The sequence below is a fragment of the Zootoca vivipara genome, chromosome Z1 (assembly GCF_965207765.1).
Source record: "Zootoca vivipara chromosome Z1, rZooViv2.hap1.1, whole genome shotgun sequence".
NCBI lineage: Eukaryota > Metazoa > Chordata > Lepidosauria > Squamata > Lacertidae > Zootoca > Zootoca vivipara.
Window position 1 is genome coordinate 9,960,958 of NC_142583.1, and position 27,268 is coordinate 9,988,225.

A 27,268-nucleotide genomic window follows, 5' to 3' on the forward strand; every position below is an offset into this window, starting at 1 on the left:
AAAAAAATGTTAGGTTTCTGGCTTCTGGCTACTTTGAACTTAAGAGAGAACTATAAAGTGTCATTATAATTATAACGCTCACAACTATAAGTCTGCCAAATCACCTCAAGGCTGCTTTGGTCCCACATGGTGCCTTGAAACATCAGTTTGAGAAATAACACGTCGATCCAGTTCTCAAACTGCATACTAAGATTCTCCTTTTCCCACCCCTCTATTGAAATTTTTCTAAAATTCTATTTCACTGAAATCTTTTAAATCATACATTTAAAGTTAATACATTAATGATTACAAATTAAGTTCATTGATTTCTTTATTTTTAAAATTAAACAACATGATTCATTTCTGTTTACAGGACAAAGCTAAACGCTCTGATTTCCATGTGGAAGAAAAGAACATTGCAGAAATCACAAATGATGAACTTAAACATCACAGCACCCTAAAATCAACTGGAAAGACACAAAGGGTGAGAGATGAGAAAGAATATTTCCCAAATATTATGGTAGAACGTGTGAAGCTCAAAGTTAAGTCTTTCCCCAAACATTACGGTAGAACATGTGAAGCTCAAAGTTAAGTTCTTTTGCGATGCACAGTAACCAGATTACGGCAATATATGCCAAGCTATAAAATATTTACAGTGTAATTCCATACATGTCTACTCTGAAATAAGTTTCACTGATTTCAATGTGACTCTCACGTAAGCAGGTATAAGGATAATAGTGTCAATAACTTTACCTTTCGTCCTATTGCACCATTTGTTTTTTTGGGAGGGGGAGGCTCAAAAATCCTCTGTTGCTGCTGCGGCGGAAGTGTAGAATATAATGGAATGATTTTAATGTCACCAACCTCAGGGCCCAGATCATCGATTTCACGCTTTATCCTCTTACAGGCTTCATCTATTTCCTACAGAAACAAGAGTCCATGAAAACTTTAAACTTTTTTCCAGCTTAATGGCTGTGAAGGCTTTTTGGGGAAAAGAAGACTCGCTACAAAACAAGTTATTTTTAAACTAATTTGGACATTTGTTGAATTTTCAATGGGACTTCCACAGCAGTTCCAAGATGCCTCATAGTCTTTACTCCAATGAGCATAACAGCCTTATTTGCATTCAACACCCTTTTTCTTTTAGTCGTATTTCCTAATTAATTCTCTACAAATTGTACTAAAATTGAAATCTCTCACCCAGGAATATTAAACTGCACTCATGACCTTTTCAATTTTCAGAATCTAAAAGAAATTGATGTGCAAGATATTTTAAATAAGCCAATTAAGCTTTAATGTCACGTATCACTAATGCAATTATATGGAAGATTTGCTTCATTGTATCTAATGAGAACAAACACCTTTACAGTATAAACATAGATGCTCACGAAGCAGCCTCCTCTCAGTCCAAGTTAACATGGTTTATGAAAGACCTCAGAACTCTTGCTAAAAACTGTTTTGTATCTTCCCATGTAGAAGGCTACAGTGTTATTGAACTTCAAGGTATTTATCAACAAGCTAAGATACTGTATTACTAAAGTTCTGAGCAAGTCTCACCCATTAACTTATCCTATGGTGGAAAATACAGAATAACATGAATTGCAACATTATTACCACTTTATTTAATTCTAAAACAGATGAAAAAGATGAAGGAGTAGTAGTAGTTTGTCTTAAACAAGACTAAAGGCAAGATATAGTGAGGCATGAACCATGCACTTTATACAGAGAGCTGCTACAGAAATTATGGTTCTACTACTTATTTTCCAATCCAGACTTCAATGAAGATGTAGTTGTCTTTTGTTTCGAGTTCTGATTCAACAATCTAGTATCACACCACCTACTGATCACTTTATACTTCAATAGAACTTGCTACAAAAAAGTCTCAAATATTAAGAGGGGAACTGGAACGGCATGAATATCTTTTTGAAATCAGAAACGGCTTTTTGTTTGTTTTTAGTTTCTTAGTGCTTTCTTGAAAAAATGATTTCAATGTAAAAAGAAATACCTCTATCACTCTGGGTTAGCATGCCCCCTACTGGTCTACTAAACTAGAAACAAAAAATATACACTTACTTTGTAAAGCTATGATTTAGGTATTTTGAGCTGCTGAGATGTTTAAAAAGTTCAGGCAACTTTCTAGTTATGTCACAAAAATAGTTTCAAAACAGGTGAAGCCAAAACCCAACTTATGATATATATCCAGTAACATGCAAAGTTTGTTAGCCTCATAGTAATTTGCTATAGATCAGAAACAATAAGCCATGCATTCTAATATCTCCTGCTTATATATACAATGAGTATATTGTGTGTTCTAATTGCAGTGAATGCATACTGTGACCACATTAGTTCAAATGCATCAGACAATGTGGTTAATATTATTTCGTGGAACCCAAGACTCTCTATAAAAGCGCTCACTCAATAGACATGGTCAATACTTAAAATATTAAAACAGAAGAATTTGAACTTTCCATTTTAGAATGTGGAAATCACCGTAGTAGGTTTGTAAAACCTATAGATGTCAGATTAAAAGAACACATAATATGAATTCAAAATGGGCAGGGAGGTAGTTTCGTGGTTAATGACCAGATGATCTTATAGTAAGTTCAGTTCTCCAAATATGTGCTAGAATCAGAGTAAGATTCTACAGTATGCTTTTTTGGATAGCCATAGAATCTGCTTGGAAACAGAAATAAGAAGTCACAGCAAGCCCCTTCAATTACTGCCAGGGTTGGGTCCTGCCATTGCTGCTACAGAAAAGAGCAAAGGCACTATAGGAATAGCAAGTGCTGCTATGAACAAGCATCTTTCTTCCACAGCACAGAGTGGAAAACAGGGCCACCAAAGCTACGAGATAGGACTCTCTGCGCTTCCAAGAAAGGTTGCTAAGCAACAGTGACAGACTCTTAAGATATTTGTTTCTTCTGGGCACACCAATGAGCTGAAGCGTTGGCTCCCCAAGGAGAATGGAAGGAAAGTATTTTGCTCAGCAGCCTTTTCTGCCTGTGTGCCACTTTGAGGAGCCTCTGTACTTCTACTCTGCTGACCAGCAACCACAAAGTTTCCAATTTCAGGACCCCTCAACTATGGAGAGCAAGGCTGAGGAAGTCCCAGCCTTGAAGTAATTCACATTATTCCACATCAACATGTGAACATAGTTGGTTTGTATCTGACATATAAATAAAAGGCCCATTTACATATGCAGCACCAGTCTATAGTAGCTCAAAATTCCAACCCCGGAAGTAGATATTATCAACTATATTGGATGGGAAGACAGGAAATGTTAAGAAACCAAAGCAGTAACAACAAACCACAGTAGGATATGAGACTTATTTTTTAAAAAAGCTAAGGTGTTTCTCACAAGGAGATCTTTGGAAGTCCTTCGAAATATCATTAAATTTTTTGTCCAGATTCATTTTGCCAAAGGGATTTGGCTAATCAAGAATAGTTTCTAATGCAACAGTCTGTACTTGGATATACACCTGAGGATAGGCATGGAAACAGTGACAGAAATCCCAATTCCACACATGTAAAAGGCACAAGTTGCAAATGTACACATAATAGCCTTTCATAGCTGATACGATGTGCATACATTTGAATATGTATAGCCAGGTGGAAAGTGTTGCTGCAGAAGCCCCCTAACAGGTAACAGAATACAACAAGTACAACTAGAGCAGTGTTTCCTAAACTGCAGCCCAAGTGACCACAAGCAGTATAATACTCTTGTCTTACCAACCACCTGAAAGAACATGCAGAAAAGCAGGGGGGTTTTTTTTGGTAAAGTCTTTGAAAAGGCACCACCAGAGCAATTAACACTGTGAGCAACTGTCTCATGTAATGGCCGCCACAAAGGTCTTTGAAGCAACCTACCATGTGGCTGTTGCAGTTTAAGAATCAATGGACTAGTAGTAATTTGACTGCTACACGATATCTAACAATGCCTTCCCTCTCTTCATACTGTGAGCTCTGTCTTTTGGCTGAAACACATAATACCAGCTATACCACAGTGCAGAAACAGTCAAATTTTAATTCCGATTTTTTTCCTGCTGTCTTCCCACAGGACAGTCATAACATAAAAGAATATCTATATAGGAAAATGGTTCAGAATATAATAAAAAGATTAAGACTATCTGGACTAAAGGTTACTTTTTATAACAGTAATTAGCCTCTCCTAACCTCTAAATCGATCATAAAATCAATGGAGAATTAATTATTATGTAGTGTATATGCAATTCCTTGGGTTTCAACTCCACAAAGGATGGAAATATAGTTAAGGTTTCTATAGATACTTCAAACTGCCATCAAACAAATGCCTTTTGTCTTCAGCTGCAGCAGAATACATTAGTTAACTGTCAGAACACATTAGTGTTAGTCCTAAACATACTTAGGGCTACCGTGTTAGTACAGGTGCTTCCTTGGAAAGTTGAAAAAAGAGAAGATGCAACTGAACATTTGGACAACTGAAATGGCTTGCTTATGTGTCTAGTTGTAATGAGTACACAAGGGTGCAGTATGGAAAGCAAGTCATTTGCTAGGCAATTTAAAGCAACGGAAGAAATCTTTGCAGTATATCCATCTCTCTTGCGGTTTACATCAAAGAGCAGTGCATAAGCTGTACGGTCAATTCACTTTCTACACATGTTTTTACAAAAAGATTTATTCCTCAGGTCCTACTTTGTCTTTGCTGTAGTTGTTTGTGCAGGATGTTTCTTGTCTTGCTGCTAGTCACATACAATTTAGAAAAATGTTACAAATTTTAAACTGTCTTTCTGAAAGTCTCTTCTGACATATATGCTTACAATGTTTGACAAATGAGGCAACTGCACACCTAAAGTTTGAAGCAGCAAAGCCAACATGTCTCATGGGCATATGTTTTTATCAGCAGCACATTAGAGCAATCCTGTCTATTAATTCAAAAATCAGCAGAATACACAAAATAAAGCTATTTTCTTGCACCTCCAGGTTGTGTCGTGAAGTATTACCGGCAAAGTACAACCTGTTACCGGTATATTGAAATTTATTTTTACTATCATACAGCTGACTGTGCTAAGGTAAATCTGTTCCATTTCATCCAGGAGAAAGAAATGTGGTTCTCAAATGTAGACTAGCACGTTTACAGATATTGCTCCAAACCAAGGCCCTAGCCAAACCTGCTCCATGGGCTCTTCCAGTATCTGCAGGACATTAAAGGCTAGTGCGGCTTTTTATACTGCGTATCTCTAGCACAGTTAGGTCAGAAATAGCTGCAACAGACTACAAGATCTAGGGATCTGTTCATTCCTTCTGACATTTTATATCAAGGTGAGCACAGCCTCCTAATCAAAAAGAAATGGCTACAACAGATCAAGAACTTCTTCAGCAACTACAACTGCAAAAGGTGGCATGTCAGGGAGGGAAATAATAATACTGTACTGAATGCAAGTCCCCAAAACAACAACATCTTCTTTTACACCTTGTCCCCGTGAACCAGAGGCAGGGTTAGCTTCTGCAATCCCTGAAACGTTAGAGAAATGGGAGTTCCACACACCAGGCTCTTTATCCCTTTAGCTTCTTTCACATGAAAAGAATATACAAAGAAGCATACAGCTCACCTCACACGGAGAGAGCAATTGAATTGCTGTTTCATGTGTCCAGCCAGTCAGGAGCACAGGTTCTTTAACTGGGGGGACCATACTGCTGAATCAAATGACTAAGGGCACTGGTGACTGCTCCCAGATGTGCCAGCATGCAGCAAGAGACTTAAGTTAATGAAAGCCGTAGGGGAGGGACACCTCAGCACATTCACTACTATCTACAATCACACAGTGAACCACAGAAACCCAGCAACTGCCACCATAAAGCACTCCACCTCCCCCCTCAATATTCCAAGACTGTGGATAGGGATTACAGATACCGTATATACCAGGCACCCCCAAACTTCGACCCTCCAGATGTTTTGGACTACAATTTCCATCTTCCCAGACCACTGGTCCTCTTAGCTAGGGATCATGGGAGTTGTAGGCCAAAACATCTGGAGGGCCGCAGTTTGGCGATGCCTGGTATATACTCGTGTATAAGCAGACTTTTTCAGCATTTTTATGCTGAAAAAGCCCCCCTCGGCTTATACTCGAGTGAGGGTCCCACCTGAGTGCATTTTTGACAGAAGCGGAGGAGGAACGAGCAACCTTAAAGCAGCCCTTTTGGGCTGCTCCTTCCTCCTCCACCGCCTTTGCCACTGTCGGCAGAGGAGCGAGCAGCCCGAAAGCAGCCCTTTCGGGCTGCTCCTTCCTCCTCCGATTTGTGTTGTGGTGACCCGGCTTATACTCGAGTTAATAAGGCTTCCCAGTTTTTAGTGGTAAAATTAGGTGCCTCGGGTTATGTTTGGGTTGGCTTATACTCGAGTATATACGGTATTTTGTCAAGCAGAAAACATACAGGTTTTCCCACTTAAATTGCATCCTACTATCTTGTTGCAGAGACAGTAGCAACTTGAATTCCTCAAGTATTAAGTTGGTATTCGTTGGAACAGAAAGAAAAAGGAATTTCATTATAGATTTGAGCACACAGTTAAAACTGTAAAAAATGGAGCTCTCCCCCTTTGCAAAAACTGCACAACTGTGAGCTGATCCCCCCCCAAAATGGGGCGTTTCCCATTTGCAAAAGAAGCTGCACAACTTTGAGCTGATGCTCAAAAAAATGGACTTTCCCCCTTTGCAAAAAAGCTGCACAACTGTGAGCTGATCCAAAAAACACAAGGGCTTTCCCCCTTTCCTCCTCTAAAAATTAGGTGGGTCTTTTGGTCAGGTGCGCCTTATAGAGCGAAAAATACGGTAAGCCATACCCCCAAAATAAGACATAGTGATAGGTGCAGTTCTGGAGGGCGCCAAGGAAGAGGCGAGGCTGGATGCGTAATAAAAAAATAAGACATCCCCTGAAAATAAGCCATAGTGTGTCTTCTTGAGAAAAAATAAATATAAGACAGTGTCTTCTTTTTGGGGAAACGCGGTATTCATAGATAGCCTCTTATGACTTTGATTCCAGTAAATGCAACCTTTTGAAATGAAACCTTTAAAATAATTTTTAAAAACCCTCTTGATTATAAAGTCCTGAACAGGTGCCAGCTATGAGATTATGCAAAAATTAATAAAGAGAAAGCATTCTCCTTGAGATGCAAGTACTATTTTTCTCAGTCTACATTTTAACTACTGTTTGTCCATTTAGTGTATTTCAACTGTAATCCACACAGAGCTTTTCTTATGAAACTCTGCCACTGTTGAAAAATAAGCAGTTAGGAACTCCTAAGAGAAAATATTTTTTTAATATAGTGCAATAACCTCATGTGCAACCTTTATGAGAAAAAAAAATCTCAAAAATACCTCTTGCCCAGTAAGAAAAAGTAGAAGATCTCCTTCCTCCTCTTCACACATATGAATCTGGATTACTGTACGAATGGCTGCCTCAAGGTAATCCCTTTCCGGTTCTGGGGTATAAAAGATCTCCACAGGATGCGTACGGCCAGGAATAGTGAGGAGAGGACAGTTGTCAAAATAAATCTGAAACTTGCCAGCATCAAGAGTTGCACTCATAACTATAACCTGCAATATTAAAGGGAAAAGGTGTTATTTGGAAGTTGGCTCCCACATACCAATTCTCAGGTAAAATGCAACGTGAATATCAAAACCAATACGATCACACCATCACATTCACATTTGCTTGTTACTATCCTATGTACACTCACTTGGGAATTCATTGAGACTTGCTTTTGAATAAATACACACAGGATTGTACTGTGTATTTAATAAAGCAAACATTGGGGAAGAAAGGGGTGAACAAAGTTGCTAAAATATTACTTATAACCTAAGGTTTTCCATGAATTATAAAAGTTCCCACTATGAACAAATTTCAAGCACACATACAAATGCAAACCTTATTTAACCATGTGCAAAGCAATCCAGTAGTGAGAACATCTTCTACAAATGCGTTTTCCAACATTCTACATTTGATATATACTACTGACCTTTAAATCAGATCTTTGCCTTACAACCTCCTTCAGAACTCCCATCAAAATATCGGTAGCCAGTGTTCTTTCATGGGCTTCGTCAAGAATTATTACTCCATAACGTTCCAGCAAAGGGTCATTCATAGCTTCACGTAGTAACATACCATCAGTCATGTACCTGAACAGGAAACCAATATTTTAATCCCAGATACTGGGTGTTTTTTCTTCTTCCCTTACTTCATACAGAAAATGCTCTTAACTTTCTCCTATCTGCTTCTTCCTGAACTTGGAAGGATTAAACTGTACACAGTCCAATGTTTTTGTCACTGTTGGCACCACACTTACTCCGTTTCCCTTGAAATCCTGGTTGTTATAGTCATGAGTTAATAATGTTAATAATGGCAGCAAGGTATATCTAGCTGCTTAGGGGAAGTGCAATGTCATTCCCAGCTTTCCTGTTTATTTGACTGATGAAAGCAAGAAATACCACACAGATCCCTCTCCATCACGACCATATTTCTGGTATATATACCAGGCACGTCCAACAGGTAGATCGTGATCTACCGGTAGATCACTGGACATCTGTGGTAGATCACTGGGTCCCTCCAGAGAAGCTCAACAAGTTTGACTCCCCTAAAAGAAGCTCAACACTTTTGCCCTGCACCCCTCAAAAATGGGCAATACTTGCCTGACAGGCAATACTTGTCTGCTTTTGGAGAATGTAAAATTATCTATGCTGAGTGGAACCTACCTGCTTGTGCTGCAGCAAGTGTATCTGTTCTGGGCCAGAACAATGAGTCATACAGAGATGTAGCAAGTAGTTCCCTTTGTGGATAGGTACATTGGTCTCAAAAGAAACCTCTAATTTGTTTTTTCCTCACTGCACTCCCACCGTTCTCTCATAGCGCAGTGTTTGGGAACTGCTACTCTAGCCTCATTTCTTTATTTCTTTATTTCTATAACCCTCATCTCTTTGCATTCACACAAGGACACATGCAGGTTTTGAACGCAGCTTTTCCCCTATAAAAGCCATGGAAGCAGAGAACAGGTTCAGAGAACCTCCAGGAACCAAGGCAGTATGCTGTGGAGCACAAGTGGGGAAGAGTGCTGCTGTGCTTACATTCTGCTTGAGAGCTTCATAGAACTTTAGTTGGCCGCAGGAACAACGGGGTGCCGGGCTACGTGGGCCTTTGGTCTGATGCAGCAGGGCTGCCCTACACCTGATCTCATGTATGATTTGCAGACACTTGGGAAGCACTCTGCAAGGGCCAACAACCAGCTGATTGTCAGGTCTTACAAAAGCCACACACAGTTTTCCAAGACCCCAATGTTCAGCTGTGCTTTGCAGGCAGTGCCTTTGCCCACACAGTTTGATTTCAAAAATGGGTTAATCGGGTGACTGACAGGTGGACAGCATTGTTCAGCTATCAACCAGTCCAGCCCACTGATTGGATTCAGTTTTTCACTCCATATTTAGATACTCAGTGGGGGCTCAAATCTGCATAAATTGAATCAGTGAGATGCCCCTAAAAACATAAACATATGTAAGGACAACTAAGTGCCATAGCTGCCAAGTTTTTCCTTTTCTCGCGAGGAAGCCTATTCAGCATAAGGGAAAATCCCTTTAAAAAAGGGATAACTTGGCAGCTATGCTAAGTGCTTCATATTTGTAACACACGTTTAGAATATTCAACAACAGTAACTCTCATCTGGTGAGTTGAAATGGGTTTTTTCAAATTCAAAATAATTATGCATTCAGCCCTGTATATACTACACTGCTTGGCATACATTGTCCTATTAGCAATGCAGTACACTAGAGATCCATAACAGCTCTGCTCAAACCCTTACAAAATATAGTCACACCCATTCAAGCTTGCATGTTATTTTTAAAGGCAACCGTACTCTCTAATTATTCTTAAGCTGCAGAAGAAGCAGATTTGTACTTTTAGATCCATTTGCAGTGATGTTATTAGTGACACCACCTGATTAATAGTCTCCTCTGAAAAGATTGTTTGGATGAAGAAATTAAGCAAAGTTAAACTTGGTACACTACACAGTTTCCTCTTCAGGGACTTGTCCATATTACATTCCAAGAAGAAATTTCTCTTGTAAACCACTTAGAGCTTTTGCTAAAAGAAAGTAGTATGTATTTTTTAACTAATAAATAACCTATTACACATGTAGGCATTTGCATGCTCCTCCACATTAACCCAGGGAGAAAGTAACAAAAGAACTGCATGTGTCTCCCATATCACCCAAATCAAACATTCCTATCTTTCCACAGACAGACTGGGTTGTCTGAAAGACACCATGGTCAAATAAATGTGATATACACTACAGCATAGTAGAAACAGACATATGAATGCTCAAAGCTCTTCCCAAGCTGAGATGTCTCCCTGGAATATAAGCTAGCGAGCGAGCAAGCAATTTCCAAAGCCTCTCCTCCCAAGATGGTTGATTTTAGGAAAAGATGGGATTCAGTACTTACTTCAGAATAGTTTTTGCACTACTGCAGTCTTCAAATCGAATAGAGTACCCAACTTCTTGTCCTAACATGACATCCATCTCATCAGCAACACGCTGGGCCACACTCATTGCGGCAACTCTTCTGGGCTGGGTACAAGCAACACCTCTCTTTGGCCCTGGCAGTGACCGCATATAATCGACGCACCACTGAGGAATCTATCAGGAAAAATCTTCACTGTATTATTTATATTTCTAAAATGTATCAGAGTTGTTTACATGATAAATACAAATAGGCCCTTATTCAAGAAGCTTGTATTAAACTGACACAAGCAGGGAAGAAAGGGACAAAAGTCATAGGAACTTGTGTTCAATGCACATTAAAATGACCAAATACAATAGCCACCAATGACTATGAAACTAAGTGCTGAAGTGTTTCACTTAGCCTCCATATTTACTGAAGATAAACATCAGTCTTTCAGACAGCTACTATTCAAAGAAAGTATAAATCTATGACAAAGCATTCCATTTGCAACTCCAATAGCTAAAAATTTGGATTATATTACAGTGAAAAGTTGTACACTAATATGAAAAGAAGTGCTTCTGTAAAAGGGCAAAAGATAAGACATTTTAAAAAATAGTAAGGTAACTGGTTTAGTACAGCCTAGCAAGAGATAAACTACGTTACACAGTAGCAAAAGGGACATAGATTTTTTTTAACCAAATTGAATGAACTCAAAAGCAAAATACTAATTTTTTTCCAGTGTCTACTTTGTTTATCTTCCAACCATTGAATGCAACGCTTCAGCATGTAAAACACATAACTTCTCTCACATACAAATGGAATATAATGGGTTCAACTCAATGTGGCTCAAAAATCTGCAGGTTTTGGGGTGCGAATGTTATGTTTAATGCCATTCTGAAAGCTGCTTTTAGAAACAGAGTATTATACATTCATCTTTGAGACAGGCTGTTGAACTGATGGGCGAGAGGACTGCATGCAGGGCTAAGTTCCAATTTAAGACAGGCAAAGGAGCAGCAGCAATAAAAGAAGAAGACATATTCCCTAATTTCATATAAACTACCTTGTATCTATCCTGACTATGCAAAAATGCAGGGATAGGAATCTGAGGCTTTACCTGAATTAAGCTGTTTAATAAAACAGTAGAACAATGGAGTTCATATTGATGTACTGCGGGGACTAAGCAAAGTAGCCTTAAACTACAGGGACCAACAACTAAAGATAAACTGGCATGATCTTTAAGTGACTGCTTCAAGAAGAGAAGGTACACATTTTCCTTTTATGACTCCTAATGCTTCAATACATGAGCAAGGAAGATGAAAGACGTGAACTAAAATACAGTCATACCTCTAGTTACGTATGCTTCAGGTTGCGTACGACATGGGATACATATGCGCTGAACATGGAAGTAACGGAACGGGTTACTTCTGAGTTCAACGATTCGTGCATGCGCAGAAGTGCCAAATTGCGCGGGGAGCATGCGCAGATTCGGCGCTTCAGGGTAAGTACTGCTCTGGATGTGTATGGGGCTCCGGAACGGATCCGTTTCGTATCCAGAGGAACCACTGTAACTTAATGCAACTCGGGTACTCAATCAGCTGGCAAGTACTTGGAAAATGTCATGATTAAACTGAAGAGGATTCCAATGAATGCTTAATCCTACCATAAGAACATCCTGGCTACCACCCTTTGGTTAACAAGATCTTCCCTAGTGGGGGGGGGGAATCTGCTATAGCCTCTTCCTAGCAAGCTAAGGAGAACTTCCAGCTATGCAACTTTCTACACATTTCCTCTAGATTCTTTCGAGAGGAAAAACAATCGTATCCCATATAAAGATTAAGGAAGGAGACTGAATTACTCTAGTCTTATTACTTATATGCTCCTGGATAAGGAGATTTGACACAAATGATTGGCAAGCACTATTGACAAAATGAAGTCCTGACCTGTGACAAAGAAGAATGAGTGCCTGTGGGGAAGATCTATCTGCAATATTTGTTGTTTGTGCATTTGAAAATAACTTTAAATGTGGCTATTATGAAAGAAGGTGTTATACTCTGTCAGTTCACTGAGGCAGTGTGTGTTCCTAAAATCAAAAGGCTGTCTATTTAAGACATAGCTACAAACAGCAAGCCAGAACAAAAGCTATAATATCAATTAGGAATATGTTTTCGGCAACGGTTTGGTCTAGCGCAATTATGCAAGAATTTTCACAGAACTGCATGAAGATTACTTTAGGACAGATACCCTGTCAAACTAATATGTCAAAATAAAATCCAAATAATGGTGTAAGGATCCCAACTATTATTGCTGCTGCTGCTGCTGTTGTTGTTGTAATTTACAGAATTTATACATCACTTTTCTGCCAGACCTTGCTAAGCACTTCACATAAGGTATCATATACCTTACCACACTACTTTCACTTTAGGCATCTATTGTGTGGAATTCCCAAGCTTCATTCACTTTTTACTGTATATCCACACAACAGTATTATCTAATCACTGTCATTCTGTATTGCCCCCGAGGTTCTTCTATCTTTTTTCAGACTGGAAGAAAGCCTGACTTTTTTTTAGAAGAATGGAAGAGTACTTCAATCTCCACTAGATGCCTTTAAGTGCTACGGTACTCTTCTGTCTTTTCCAAAGGGGCTGTTTAGGAGGTGGGAAGTAACATTTCCGGAAATAAACCTATCACAGCTCTGAAGAAGTGCGCATGCACATGAAAGCTCATAGCAAGAACAAACGTAGTTGGTGTCTAAGGTGCTACTGGACAATTTTTTATATATATATTTTTATATATTTCTACTGTGTCAGACCAACACGGCTACCTACCTGAATCTAGCTCAGAACATGCCATTTTATTTTTTAAAAAACAGTTTTTAAATTTCTGCTAAAACACTTTATGAAAGAGAAGTACAGTGCTATGATACCCTGCTGCTATAATGGTAATTTATGATGCAAGAACACTTAATCAATTTAATTACTGATTAAAGGGGGGAGGGTGGCACCCAGCATGCACGTTCTGCTCTACAGCGGAATGTCATGGTGTGGACAGAACATACAGTGTGATGTACACACTGAAAAAGTGCATACTTCTGGTAGCCACCCATTGGAGGCAGCCTAGGCAGCTGGCACGATCCTCACACAATGAGTCTTGAAACAAAAATATGACAAGCATAAGAAATTACTCATAAAACTTAGCATCACTAGAAAGTATCAGTCTAGTGAGAAGAGTATTGGGCTAGGATCAGGGGAACAGGCCCAAATCCTCACTCTGCCATGAAGATCATTAAGATTTTTTCGTCCCACGCTCTTAACAAAACCTGCATCACATGTTACCACTCAGCAAACCATCATCTGGACCAGGCATCCCCAAACTGCGGCCTTCCAGATGTTTTGGCCTACAACTCCCATGATTCTTATCTAACAGGACCAGTGGTCGGGGAAGATGGGAATTGAAGTCCAAAACATCTGGAGGGCCGAAGTTTGGGGGTGCCTGATCTGGACCCTGATTCTTTGCTGTATTTCTATTTCATGGGAGCTAGATGCCTCCACAAGGAAAAAAAAGGCTAAATTGTTCTGAATTCATCAAAGAATGCAGAAGACTAATAGCTTTGATAGTCACTTTGATAGTCATAACATCCTAGCCTATAATAAAATATGTACTGTATTTTAGATACCTAAGATGTTAGCCCCTGATGACTCTTTAACAAGAACACAAATATTTACAGTTACAGGTAGGTAGCCGTGTTGGTCTGAGTCGAAGCAAAATAAAAAAAATTCCTTCAGTAGCACCTTAAAGACCAACTAAGTTTATATTTTGGTATGAGCTTTCGTGTGCATGCACACTTCTTCAGATACGTATCTGAAGAAGTGTGCATGCACACGAAAGCTCATACCAAAATATAAACTTAGTTGGTCTTTAAGGTGCTACTGAAGGAATTTTTTTACAAATATTTACTGTATCATTCTTTTCCTCTTTGTTTTAGAGCAGAGTTATTTCCTACAAAACTGATTCTTCACTTTTTTCTGGAATAACTTTTTATTGGCATTCATAAGCAAGGAGCATAGGAAAAATAAAAGATCCAAATAAATAGACCTTTGTATGTCACAAAAATAGCATAATAAATTTGCAGTAATATCTACAATATATGTTTCAAAAAGTCCATGTCTAAGTTATTGGTTTGTGAAGAGTTTAAAATAAAAATAAAAAACAAAGGGGAAAACAAGATAGAACAGGTAACATTCAATACCACGTAGCTAAAATGCCCATGAGGAATTAAGTATGAGTAATAGTCATTTTCCTATAGGTTACCAATGAAACAGTATAAAGTGCTGGTATACTGACTCAAAGTTAAGATAATAATTTATGCTTAAATTTAAATTTAGATCAACCAGATTGAGCCAAATGCTGATGAGGGGCATTGTTCGTTTTCTGAAATACTAGCATATGTTATGAAATTTTAAACCACATAAGAGGAAAGCCGTCATTCTTGATCTGTCCACATGTCAACTGTATTTCATTTTTTAATGTCTCAAGGAGGGTTCTTTGCCAAACTGTTTTGTACCAATTGTCTATCGTTCTACTAGAAAGATCTTTCTGGTTATGTTGTATCTCACCACTTATAATAAATGACTTATTAATTCTTGATTATGTAAATCCAGATTGTTGTCTTCAAATGCATTTAATAAAGATAATTCTGGTTCAACTTCTATTTTTTGTCATTTTATTAATTTATTGAATTATCAAATTCCAGAAAGGTTGAACTTCTGTATATTCCCACAACATGTGGAGATATATACTGGGTGTGGGGCAAGCCCCTGCAGTTACGTGGTGAGGCGCTGGGATGGATCACTGTCAGTTTCCTAGGGGTTTAGTACTACCTATATGAGTTTTAGGGTTAATTCTCTATAGCTTGTCAAAAGAGACTTAAATGCTTTTTTGTCCAAAGTCTATTCCACTGACCTGGGTCAAATTCATAGCCGAAATCACATTCACATTGATGTTTAATTGGGTCAAGTGAACCCACCAATGCATTGAGTGGAATTCTTTATAGATTGGGGGTGTTACATTTGGGCCTTATCCTCAGAAAGACTTTAGAAGTCTTTCAAATGTGGCTACTGATCTCGTGGCCAGTACTGATAATTGGGTTTGGCAAAACAGTGCAGATTTGGTGGTGGAGCAGCCAATATTGTTGTAAGTTTGCTAGTTTAGTCCATATTTCTTGGCCTGATAGCGGTTTATGTTGTTGGCATCTGTCTCAGGAAGCAGGACATAGGAATCTGCTTGGTGTGTTGTAGTGGTCTCCTCGGCTGTTATGTGTCAGGCTTTTGCAAGATCTTTTTCTCCTGTTTGCATCCTCCCAACCTCCATTGGAAAGGTCAGGGTGTTCTTCCTCCACTGCCTCTCCTAGCTGCCACTCCAGAAGCAGGTTGATTCCAAGAGTGTTGAGGAGATCTGTTGCTTCGAGTCTATTTGTTGCTGTGCGCTGTGCTGATCCTTTCAAAAGCCCAAGCATTATTTAATTCCAGCTTCTTGTTTAATCGTGCAAGCACAGAGATTTTTTCCTTTTCTTGGGTGTTTCAAAATCCAGTTCCTCCATCACCGCAACTGGGCTGTTTTTATATGTTATGGGTATTAGGTTCCTCAATTTGTTCCACATTTCCTCCTTCTTGTAATGTGCAAAGCAGACAATTATATCATGAGGGGAGCTCCCTCTCCCAGTTTCGTTTCGAGTGCTCTGTGTACCCGTTCAAAATAATCAGCAGAGATTATGATGTCTGTAAGCAGTGATTTAGGCCAAGAGGCATTCTCTTCCACTCCCTCTTCAGAAGAATTAATTCTCCTATTTTGATTTTCTGCACCTTCATAGATCTATATTTTCTTTTTGCAATTCTTTGAACTTTTTACCATAGATTTGCCTTATTTTGTTGCTGCAGTTGTTTCTGTTAAGGAGTAAAGCCTCTTGTTACATTCTGTCAGTTTCGTTTCCATTGGAAGCGTTAGTTATTTCTAAGTACTGTACAGTATTTTTAGTAAGCTCCTTTATGCCTTCTTGTTGGGCTGCAAATTCTTCTCTTAAGACATTGTTACCATTTTCTTTCTCCAGTGAGGAACACACCTCTTTCAAGGGAGGTGCCATATTGGCTTCGGCCTGCATTAGTGTCCTTGGGGAAGTGAGCTTCCTATCTATGTGCAGAAAAAATTGAGTGAGGTCTTTCATTTTCGGCTTTTCTGAATCATTTTGCATTCCTCTCTCCTTTCTTCAAGGTTTGGTGTTTTTGGACAACAGGCTCTTGCTCCAAGCTGTTTTTCCGGGCCTTGGAGTAGAGCTTAAAGTTTAAGCGGCCATATTCTTTCCTTCACGGCTATGCCCCAAAACTGATAGTTCTGAATGTACTGAATATGAAGTACTGAAGCATTCCTTTACCAGCATACGAGGATGTTTTCTTAAGATTCCTGCCTTGCAGAGATTTGGACTAGATAACCCTCTTAGTTCCTTCCAACTCTACAATTCATTGATTCTTAATATCCCCCTTTGACATACAAAGGGCCCAAAAACAGAAAATTCTTCACTCACTGATACCTATAGGACTAATGGTTGCAAAGGTGATGAAATGAGGATACACACACAGACACACACACACACACACACACTGCAAATTAAGAGCAAATACACCAGAATATTTTGTTCTTATAACAAGTCTGTTTCTGTGTAGCATTTAAAATACTGTCCTTTATGTGAATTCTCAGAGAACAATGAGCCCTGCACCTATGACTTTTGAGAGCAATATGTTCTCCACACCTGTATCAGTGACATAATTCTTTCTAGAGGATTAGTTCTAACACTACTACAAACCAAATGGCAATCTACATAGGCAACGAACAATCATTTTATAAGTTCAAAGGAGATAAAACAAAGCAATATAGTTGCTATCAATGAATAAGAATTGGAATACATTGTTTTTTTCCATTAAGCCAGTAGCCAGTTTCATAAAAATACGGTTTGAATAAGTGCCTTCCCATACTTTACCAGTAATAAGTCCACCACATCCAAGTAACCAGAATAGCGGTTATATGTAGATTAACACAGGCTTGTATTGAGCAATTCAAACATCACTGAACCTTTTATGAAAAGGTAACAGACCCTGAAGAGACAGACAGACTACCAGAGGTGGGGGAAGAAAGTGAAATCTCATTACATCATTTTCTAGTCATTAAGCAACTGAAAGGTTCATTAAACAGATCTTGCTCAAAAGGGTAAGACCAGTGATGTGTCACTGCACAACGAATTTCGTTAAGGACACTGAAATATTGCTAGTACACTTAATACTTTCACAGAATCCTTCCAAACATTTAACACTTGCCGCACACCACAAAATCTTTACAGATGAATAAAGGTTGGAAAAATAACTTACCTGTGTTGTTTTGCCAGAACCTGTCTCACCAACAAGTACGAAAGACTGGTGTCTGATCAGAATATCAGTAAATCTTTCCTTATATTCCCAGACAGGGAGCTGAAGTCGTTTCTTTAAGATTTCATAGTAACGAGGTGTATGTGGTAGATTTGTAAATGGGTTAATACCCTGTGGAAGAACAGCTGGCTTTAAAGGTGGCAACCCAACACCAGGAAGGAGTGCAGAATTGGTTGATGGGCGTAAATCCTTTTCCTTATCTCTTTCCCTGTCACGGTCTCTATCTCGATCCCTGTCACGGTCTTTGGACCGGTCATCGCGATCCCGTTCACGATCTCGATCCTTCCTAAATGATTTCCAGGACAAAGAAAGATAAGTTATATTGAAATAACCACAGTAAAGGCTCTCTATTACAAAATTTCCTTATTGGAAATAAGCAAGCCCATGTTTCTATTGGTTCTAGATTACCTTTCCCTCTATGTAAGATATTCTAGAATGACTGGCCATGATAATGATAACCAAGGACAGACAAGTCATTTTGGGTTTTCAGAACAGCTTTGTCATGAACTAAGCCAATAAAAATTAGGATACAGTGGTACCTCGGTTTATGAACACAATTGGTTCCGGAAGTCTGTTCATAAACTGAAGCGTTCATAAACTGAAGCGAATTTTCCCATTGAAAGTAATGGAAAGTGGATTAATTTGTTCCAGACGGTCCGCGGAGTACTTAAACTGAAGCGTTCATAAACTGAAGCGAACTTTCCCATTGAAAGTAATGGAAAGTGGATTAATCCGTTCCAGACGGGTCCGCGGAGTACTCAACCTGAAGCGTACTTAACCCAAAGCATGGGTGTAATTGGTTCCAGAAGTCTGTTCATAAACTGAAGCGTTCATAAACTGAAGCGAACTTTCCCATTGAAAGTAATGGAAAGTGAATTAATCCGTTCCAGGTGGGTCTGCGGCGTTCGTAAACCGAAAATTTGTAAACCGAGGTGTTCATAAACCGAGGTTCCATTGTATTCAATTTCTGTTCTGGCTTGCTTTGCAAGTCTGAAAATGCCAATGCAGGGCATGAAAGCTTTTTATTTGAAGCAGATAAGCACTAAGGAATTACCGTAAGTTCCAGGGTTTCAAACTCCCCAACCCCAGGAAATTCCTTCCACACTGACATCTGCCAAGGAACCTCCATATACCTACAACTGAACCCCTTGGTAAGGCACATGATTCCTACAGGTGTTCTAGGGTGCACAACCAGGGCACTGGCCATGTTCTTGGGCTTCACCATTGCTCCACATGAATGGAGCACACATCTATAATGCACCCAAAATTGGCTGTTTCAAGAGGCAATCTGCAGTGGTCTTGTGTTTAAGGGAAACTGTCTACAATCACTGGAAAAACTACTGAAAAGCATTCAAGCTTGTCATGTGGATATGTAGATTATTGATATAAATCAAGTTTGATATTTTTTTCCAATTCATAGATCTCTTGAACACTCCTGCATACTAAATTTGTTATAATAGAACATCCACATCCAACGACATACAGCCTATATACTACCTAGCACCACAATCCAAGAATTCTCGTAATGAATACCACCTGCCTTTTGCACTCAGATTTGCTTAAAGACACGGGAGCAACTGTAAAACTAAGGATTTGTGTTTGGCTCTGTCCCCACTTCAAGCCAAAGATGTCAGGGGAAGACACAATATGACAATGCCACAGAAAAAGGAATCCTACCAGCTATGGGAACAAGGGAGATCAACTGGATATGGGATAGCATCTTCTGCAACAACCCCATGTTCTATGTATATGGTAGTATTGTGTATTCTCTGCTAATGGGAAAAAGAGTATCTGCTTCTAAGCAAAAAATACTACAGTATTCGTATAAGCAACCAGTTTTTGACAGCAGACAAGTGGTAGAAACAAAGAAGTTGTTAAATCTTACTAGGAGTCTGTACACCATAATAGACCAGCATATTATCAACAGCAATAGAATATGAGTGGTGAGTATATCACTGTGTATCTTAGCAGTCAGACCTGGGGACTTTTTTTATCCTCATCTTTCCAAATAGGGCTACTTTTAGTTCTTTCCATAGATGTTTAATGAGAGCCAGGAAATGAGAAAAGCTCAACAAAGTAGATGAAACAAAGAATTGGTTGCTGTTGACTAACTATGATGGAGGCACAACCTAGTTCAACCCACTTCCTTCAAACCACTGATGCATACCGTGTTTCTCATATTATAAGACACGTCTTATATTTATTTTTTCCTCAAAAAAACACACTATGGCTTATTTTCAAGGGATGTCTTATTTTTTTCCTCCTCCTCCTGCCGCGGCCGGCATTGCTGCTGTGCCTATCACTATGTCTTATTTTCGGGGTATGGCTTATATTCCTTGAATGCTTAAAAATCCTGCTATGGCTTATTTTATGGGTATGTCTTAAAATATGAGAAACAGGGTATTATATGTGGCATTAACTTCCAGGAAAATGCCTTTAAATTTAGATGGGAACATTTAATTTACCGTAAGTATTTTGACCAACCAAAAAGTTGACCTGATTAATTAGGCAGCAGGTGTTTTAACTTCTCTCTTGGCAAGTCTCATCTTAAAAGAGGCTTTTACTATTCTCTCAGACAAAAGGGGGAATTACCTAAGATTATGCTACAACAAGACTTACATATACATGATCTAAAGCAAGCATCCCCAAACTTCGGCCCTCCAGATGTTTTGGACTACAATTCCCATCATCCCTGACCACTGGTCCTGTTAGCTAGGGATCATGGGAGTTGTAGGCTAAAACATCTGGAGGGCCGCAGTTTGGGGATGCCTGATTCTGCTTATATTGCTATGCAAATTCAACCAACTGACTAAGGTGACCACCCTGCTTTAAATACAAGTGTGTATCACACTGGTGATAGTATAGTCTTGATATTATTGATCAACTGATGCTGTAACTTCCTTTGATTTATTCTATAACATACATACATACATACATAAAAATATTGTTAGTGCTATTCCTTACTTTTTAGGTGGTGCGCAGTTACAAATGTGAAGTATGAAGTCCACTCTAGCTGTTTGCTGAAGCCATGTAAAGCAATATTTCCAACCTGTATGTCACAACCTGCTAGCTGGTTGCAATGCCTCTCCAAATGGGTTGCAGTCTTTACAAGCATAAGCCAGATAATTATGGCTTTTAATCCTTATCTGGTATGATGAATACCTCTTATAGCTTCTTGGCATATTATTTTTAAAAAGGTAAAGGCATATTATAACGCTGTGTTGACACTTGTAACTGTGCAGCAGAAAGGCTTGAGTCTTATATTTTAATACTTGGTGACTGGCAGCAGATCTAGTAACAGTTCATCACAAGATACTCACACCGTAAGAGGCAAGCTGTTATTGTCACTCAAAACAACTCCCTCTACAAGCACCTTGTGGCAAACTGTCACTGGATCTACTGCCAGGATTAGCCAATAGTTAAGCCAAGGGTAATCTGAAGTTTGCTTAGTTGAAATAAGAAATAATATCTTTATCTTAGTACATTAATAATGATCTGAGACTATGTCTCACAATCATCAAACCCCACACTGACCTACTTGTTGGCAAAATGAAAGCACAGCCATACCACTTACACTTGCCAAAATGGACTTTATAGTGAATAAAACTGTTTATTCTAAGTTTGCTATATCTAGCACTGCCTGTGGAGCTGTATGTTTTAAGAATATTTTAAAGCTTATGAAGCATTATCTTGCTATCAGATGCTTGGTGTTCTTACACGCCTATAAAAAACTGAATAATTTTGTAAGCACTATAAATATTTCAAAAAATTCCACATTAATAAGGGTGTTCAGTATTTTTTTTTCTTGGATGCCTCAAGTAATGGTTATAAAATACCGTAGGCAACCTTGTAGTTAAAATGCACACAATCAATGGCTGCTGAAGACCGATGGTCAAAAATTCATGTGACAACAAAACAATGGGTCACTATGCCAAGCACATTTGGACTTGTGGGTCCAAGAAGGGACCCCACTGGTAGGAAACAAAACGACTTTGTGAGATCCACCTGCCAAGTGGTATAGAAATATTTTAAATAAGCAAACTATATAGGACCAATTGCAGAAACTGCTTCACCTATACCAGTTTATGTATGTATGGTTGTGTGCAACTCAAATGAGTAGACTCAGGATGTTCTATTACAAGGGGTTGGCAAGGCTTACCGGGCATGGGCCGGATCACTCCTGCGGAAATCCTCCGTGGGCCAGGCCAGCGCAGCACAATGCCAGAAATCGCATCTGTGCATGTCCGCAGCACCGAAAATTGCTTCTGGCATCTGGGCATGAGCAGACGCGATTTCCGGTGCCACGGAAACGAGTCCCCGCACTGCATCAGTTTAGCGCAGCGCGCGGGGACTCGCCAAGTAGGCAGCTCGGTTCGGGAGCGGCTCATGGGCCAGTTAAACGGCCTCCGTGGGCTGCTTCTGGCCCATGGGCCGCAGGTTGGGAACCCTGTTCTATTAGTACAGCAGCACATCAACATTACCACATCAGTATGAACTACTGCAAAAACTATGGCATTGCCGCATGCAATACAAGCAGGTGAAGAGTCAATTACCCACCTCTACATACCCACTGGTTCTGTTGAAACAGAATAGGAAATCATGGTTTCTCAGTAACACAAAGAACAGCTGTGAGCTTTGGGGAAGTGTGATTCTTTTAAACTATGGTTGGAGACCAAACGAGGATTTGACACCACACTTTGATTTTGGCCTCTTTTCGCTAGCCACTAAACTAGGGAGAGGAAACACTTTTCTGTCGAGGTCTGCATTCTCTCAAGGTAGAAGTGGGTGCAAGACCAGAATAAAAAGTGGATGGGGTCATCTTTTCTTCCTTTCTCTGCCCCCCGCTTGTGGGTCTGAAAGTAGCATCCTCAAAATAGCCCATTTGCTCATCTCTGTCCCAAGGCTTACTAAAAGACACCAAACAAATGGAAAAGGGATTGGGAGGGAGGGAGGGAGGGAGGGAGGGAGGGAGGGAGGGAGGGAGGGAGGGAGGGAAGCATGCTCAGGCACCAACTTTTGTACTGACCAGCTGAAATAGAATTATTTGGTAAGAACCTAAAGCTGCTGGTCTTTCAGCAGTGGATAGAGAGGCCCTGTGGTTCCATCTCCCTCCCGTATAGCATGGTGGAATGGTTGGAACTGATCAGTTGTCAATATTCAATCAACCATCTATTATATGGCCACATGTATGTACTATCAAATATTCCCTGAAGTTAAGAATGTCCTTGCTAAGTGGCCAGTAACATTTTTGTGGTATCATCTGGTAGCTACAGTACAATGGAAAGCCCCTTGTTCCCAAGCCCTGCACCATTCAGAACTTTATAAGTTTCTCATTAATGTGCCCACATTCCCTGACTTTCCTGTGACAAATGCTCATTTATCACCTGACCTCTGGGGGGGGGGAAGGATAAAAATATAGCAAAAAACAAACACTACATGTATTTCTGAACAGGAATAACAATACAAATTCAGAGAAGCATAAAACATATACAACCCGCCATCAAACTGGTGCAAGTCTAGGCAAGTCAGCTACCCAGCATGTCCTGTACTAGCCAGTCAAAATTTTACCCTCTTGGACAGTTGCCTGAAGTGGAAGATGAAATGCCTAAAATGTTCCAGCCAAACCACTTCTGATGTCACAGCACACACGTATGTGTACAAAAGCAAGGATTCCCAATCCTTTGGGGGCTGCGGGTCACTAGGAATTTTAAGAGGGTATCATGGGCACCACCCTCTGGCAGCTTCCCCACCCCACCCCACTCACGCTTCTTGTCCCCCCGTCAAAAAAATATTTCAGAATATATGACTGGTCCATTAACCAAGTTTTTTTTTTTTTTACCAAACAAACACCAATCCTAGTTATAATAGGAACCTGGCTGGCAGGCAACCTAGTTCACACACACAACTCAACATTTAAGCTACATCACTGAAACTGTGCAGACCTATACGATCAGTGTTCAAGATGGAATTTTAAATTCCACCTGCCTCTCAACATTCTCAAGCAACATTATCAACCATATTTCAATGGGGGATGGAATATGCTCCAGCAGAGTCTGTTGGGCATGTATTTCATGCGAGTAATTCCAGGGGGGGTTTCTTTTAGGTACTTGGACCCATCTAAGGCTTAGTACCCAAGTGCTAGGGACCCAGGTGGGTTAAACCCGGAAGTTGTCTGCGGACAAACGCTGGCTCCTTCGGCCTATAGAGCGAGATGAGCGCCGCAACCCGAGTCGGACACGACTGGACCTGATGGTCAGGGGGCCCTTTACCTTTACCTTAGTGCTAAGTACCTAGAATTGGGTCTGGTAGCACAATGGCAACCAGTGCAGCGCTTTCAAGATTGGTGACCCATGGTCTTACCAACTTAGCAGCACACTGCAATAGTCCTGATGGGAGGTCACAAGAGCATGAACAACTGAAGCCAGGCTATCCCAACTCAAGAACAATAGCTGACAATCCAACTTATGTTAATAAACTGAAATTGAATACTGCTAAGTCAGAGTCACGGTGGTGGTTCTCAGGTCAGAGAATGAGGCATTTTGGCTGTTCTAGATGGGATTGCACTCCCTCTGATGGAACAAACACACAGTGATCACCATTGCAAAGAGTGCCTATTGCCAGCTTCCCCCAGTATATAAACTGTGTCATTTTGCTGGACACATTTACTGGATGCCCCATGTTTAGACTACCGTGAAAGCCTTATGGGGCTTTCCTTATGGATGATCCACAGGCTGCAGCTGATCCAGAATGCCAGGGTCTGAAAGATGGTCCTTATGAAAATATATCATGTTTGTCCTCAGGGATCTGAATGACTACTTATTAGCCATTAAGCTGATTTCAAGATCATATTATATACTTAAAAAGCCCTAAACAATTCTGGACCAGGTTACCTGAATGACTGAATCCTCCTCCTCCCCCAATAGCTTGTCAGGGACATTAAGTTTAAGATCAAATGGTTCCCAATTAGCCTTGCCACAACCTAATGATTTTTGGCTTGTGGTGATGCAGAGGTGAGCTTTTGGGGGGGGCAGTAGTGTTATGGAATACTCACACTGTTGAAATACAAAGACCCCCATCTGTATTGGCATTGCCCTAGCTTTTCTCCATTTATGAAAAGATCTTTGCAGAATTATTATTATTAAAGGTTGCCCCCAACGCTTCCAGGACACAGTGTTACTAGCCTCCCTCAAAAGAATTCATAGAGACCTGATGACTGGCGTCAACATCAAACTTCAGTGTCAGACATAACCATGGTCCTGTGCAAAATCTGTGCAACAAATGCTTTGCAACATATGAAAATGTTTCTGTTCATGAATAAAGTGACCTTCAAAAGGAAAATGCCCAGTATATGCCGTACAAACCTACACAAAACAACATAACATCCATATCCTGGCGGTGTTGCAGATGTTATCCAGTGGACATTAAATACAGGCAACGATCCTGACCCCCTCCCCCACGGGTGAGCCCACATGTAAGCCCACCATGAGAACGCACATAAAAGTCATAGCCTGTACAGTACTTCAACAAAGTCCCTCACCAAAGGTTCCTGAGTGAACTTAGCAGTAATAGCAGCTATTAGCAGACCCATTCAAGTATGGCCCAATGGTCAGGGACGATGATGGCTGCACTCCCAACAACGTAACTTAAAATACTGGGTGAAGTGGGCTCCTATCTACAAAATGTGCTCGTCTCCAAAGCACAAAAAAGAAAAACAAAGCCAAACAAAGCTACCCTTTATTAGAACAATAATCTATTCCCCACCCCGGTCAGTGTTGTGTCCACTGAAACGGAAGTGGCTCTCCAGATTTTTAAACATTTCCCAGCTGCATATGGAATAGAGGCTGAACCCTGGTCTTCCCACGACAGCCTTCCTCCATAAAACTTGCGCAATCTGTACGCAACACCCCCTACAATTCATTATATCTCAAACTTGCCCACGCCCAGCTGTTGTGGGGACTACAACTCCCCCCACCCCACCCCCGACCACTGATCTTGCTTGGTTAGGGATGATGGGAATTGTAGTCCCACAACAGAGAAACATAAAACCACGTGCTTTTTGAAACCCTGCTGGTGTTTTAGTTGGCCGTTGCTGCCTGAAGCAGATATGGCAGGTGGGGGGGGTAATGTGGGGAACACAAAACTTTCGTTTTATTATGCATTTCATATTCTCATCATAAGAGCCAACTCCTAAGGGCCGAGGTCCCTTTCTTTCCCCCCCACCCCCACCAAAAAAAATAAAATATTTAAGGAGGCTGAGTGCTCCTAAAGTGGATGGGCATTGTCATTCAGACGCGTGTGCAGAGTCTTGAGATCGATTATGTCTGTCCCCCCCACCCCCAATATTTTAGCCGATTCTCATTTGCTTTTCCGTCGTGAGGGAGATAATAATAATAATAATAATAATAATAATAATAATAATAATAGCAGCAGCAGCAGCAGCAGCAGCAGACGCAACGAAGAACTGGCGGTTTTAAGAGCGAGCAGGCAGGGAGCCGCCGGGGGCGCGCTCGGAGCCCGCGCGGAAAAGGAGGCTTGGCAGGACCGAGGCCGAGGGACACAAAGGGGCCGCCCGGCCTGGCTACGGGCCAGCCTCCTCCAGGGAGGCCGAAGCGCGTCCGGCGTGGGAGAAAGGGCCCGCCTGCCTTCGGCGCCGCCGGCTCCCCGCCTGCTTCCTTCCCTCCCTCCGCCCAGCGCGGCCTCCTCGCCGAACAACGGCGCCGAGGGAGCCGGAGAGCAGGAATGTGCTCTCCGGGCGACGAGCGGGACGCCTCCGCCGCTTCTTCTTCTCCTCCTCCTCCTTACCCATCGGGGGCGGCGAGCCGCTTCTTGTTGGAGCCGTAGTCCTCCCCGAGGTCGAGGCGGTGGCGCTTGGACATGGCCGGGGGCGGGAGGGCAGGCGGCCGCGAGGAGGCCGCGGAGAGAGAGACGGGGAGAGAGGCAAGGGAAAGATCAAGCTAAAATGGCGTCAGGAAGGAAGCGGCCTCGGCAGCCGCGAGGAAAGGAGGAGGAGGTACGGCTGGGGCTAAAGCTCCGGCCGGAAACCTCACCCCGCAGCACCGGGGTTCCGGTATGCGCATTGGTTCCCTTTTTCTAAACAAATAAATAAAATAAAAGGACGCTATAGAATGAAGGGGGGTGCGTCCTTAACACAGGCATCATCACCATCATTTTATTTCATTTCTCCAACCCCATCCTCCAGCCCTCTATGACTTTCCGTTTATTCGCGAGGCAGATACTTGTGCGTTCGCATCCAAGCCTAGGGGCGCGCAATAGGGGGGGACCCTGGAGGCGCCTCAAAATTGTTATTTGCTGCGCGCCTCGTGCCATATTAGGTTCATTGTTAGATTCTTCTCAAGT

The 27,268-nt window shown here is 40.8% G+C and overlaps 1 protein-coding gene across 2 annotated transcripts in view; it reads right to left on the reverse strand.

Annotated features, from left to right (window-relative positions):
* The window catches only part of DHX15 (DEAH-box helicase 15), a 44,636-nt gene extending 17,758 nt beyond the window's left edge, over nucleotides 1–26,878 (reverse strand). The window contains exons 1-6 of one of the 2 annotated variants that reach the window (XM_060278958.2): nucleotides 26,714–26,878; nucleotides 17,855–18,197; nucleotides 10,443–10,636; nucleotides 7,973–8,132; nucleotides 7,332–7,550; nucleotides 733–900 (exon numbers count right to left, since the gene is read on the reverse strand). In XM_060278958.2, the coding sequence (XP_060134941.1) occupies nucleotides 733–900; nucleotides 7,332–7,550; nucleotides 7,973–8,132; nucleotides 10,443–10,636; nucleotides 17,855–18,197; nucleotides 26,714–26,787 (1,158 nt within the window). In that variant the 5' untranslated portion in view covers nucleotides 26,788–26,878. The remainder of the gene's footprint in view (nucleotides 1–732; nucleotides 901–7,331; nucleotides 7,551–7,972; nucleotides 8,133–10,442; nucleotides 10,637–17,854; nucleotides 18,198–26,713) is intronic. The other variant, XM_088658332.1, reaches the window with a different exon arrangement.
* Nucleotides 26,879–27,268: the final 390 nt, after the last annotated feature.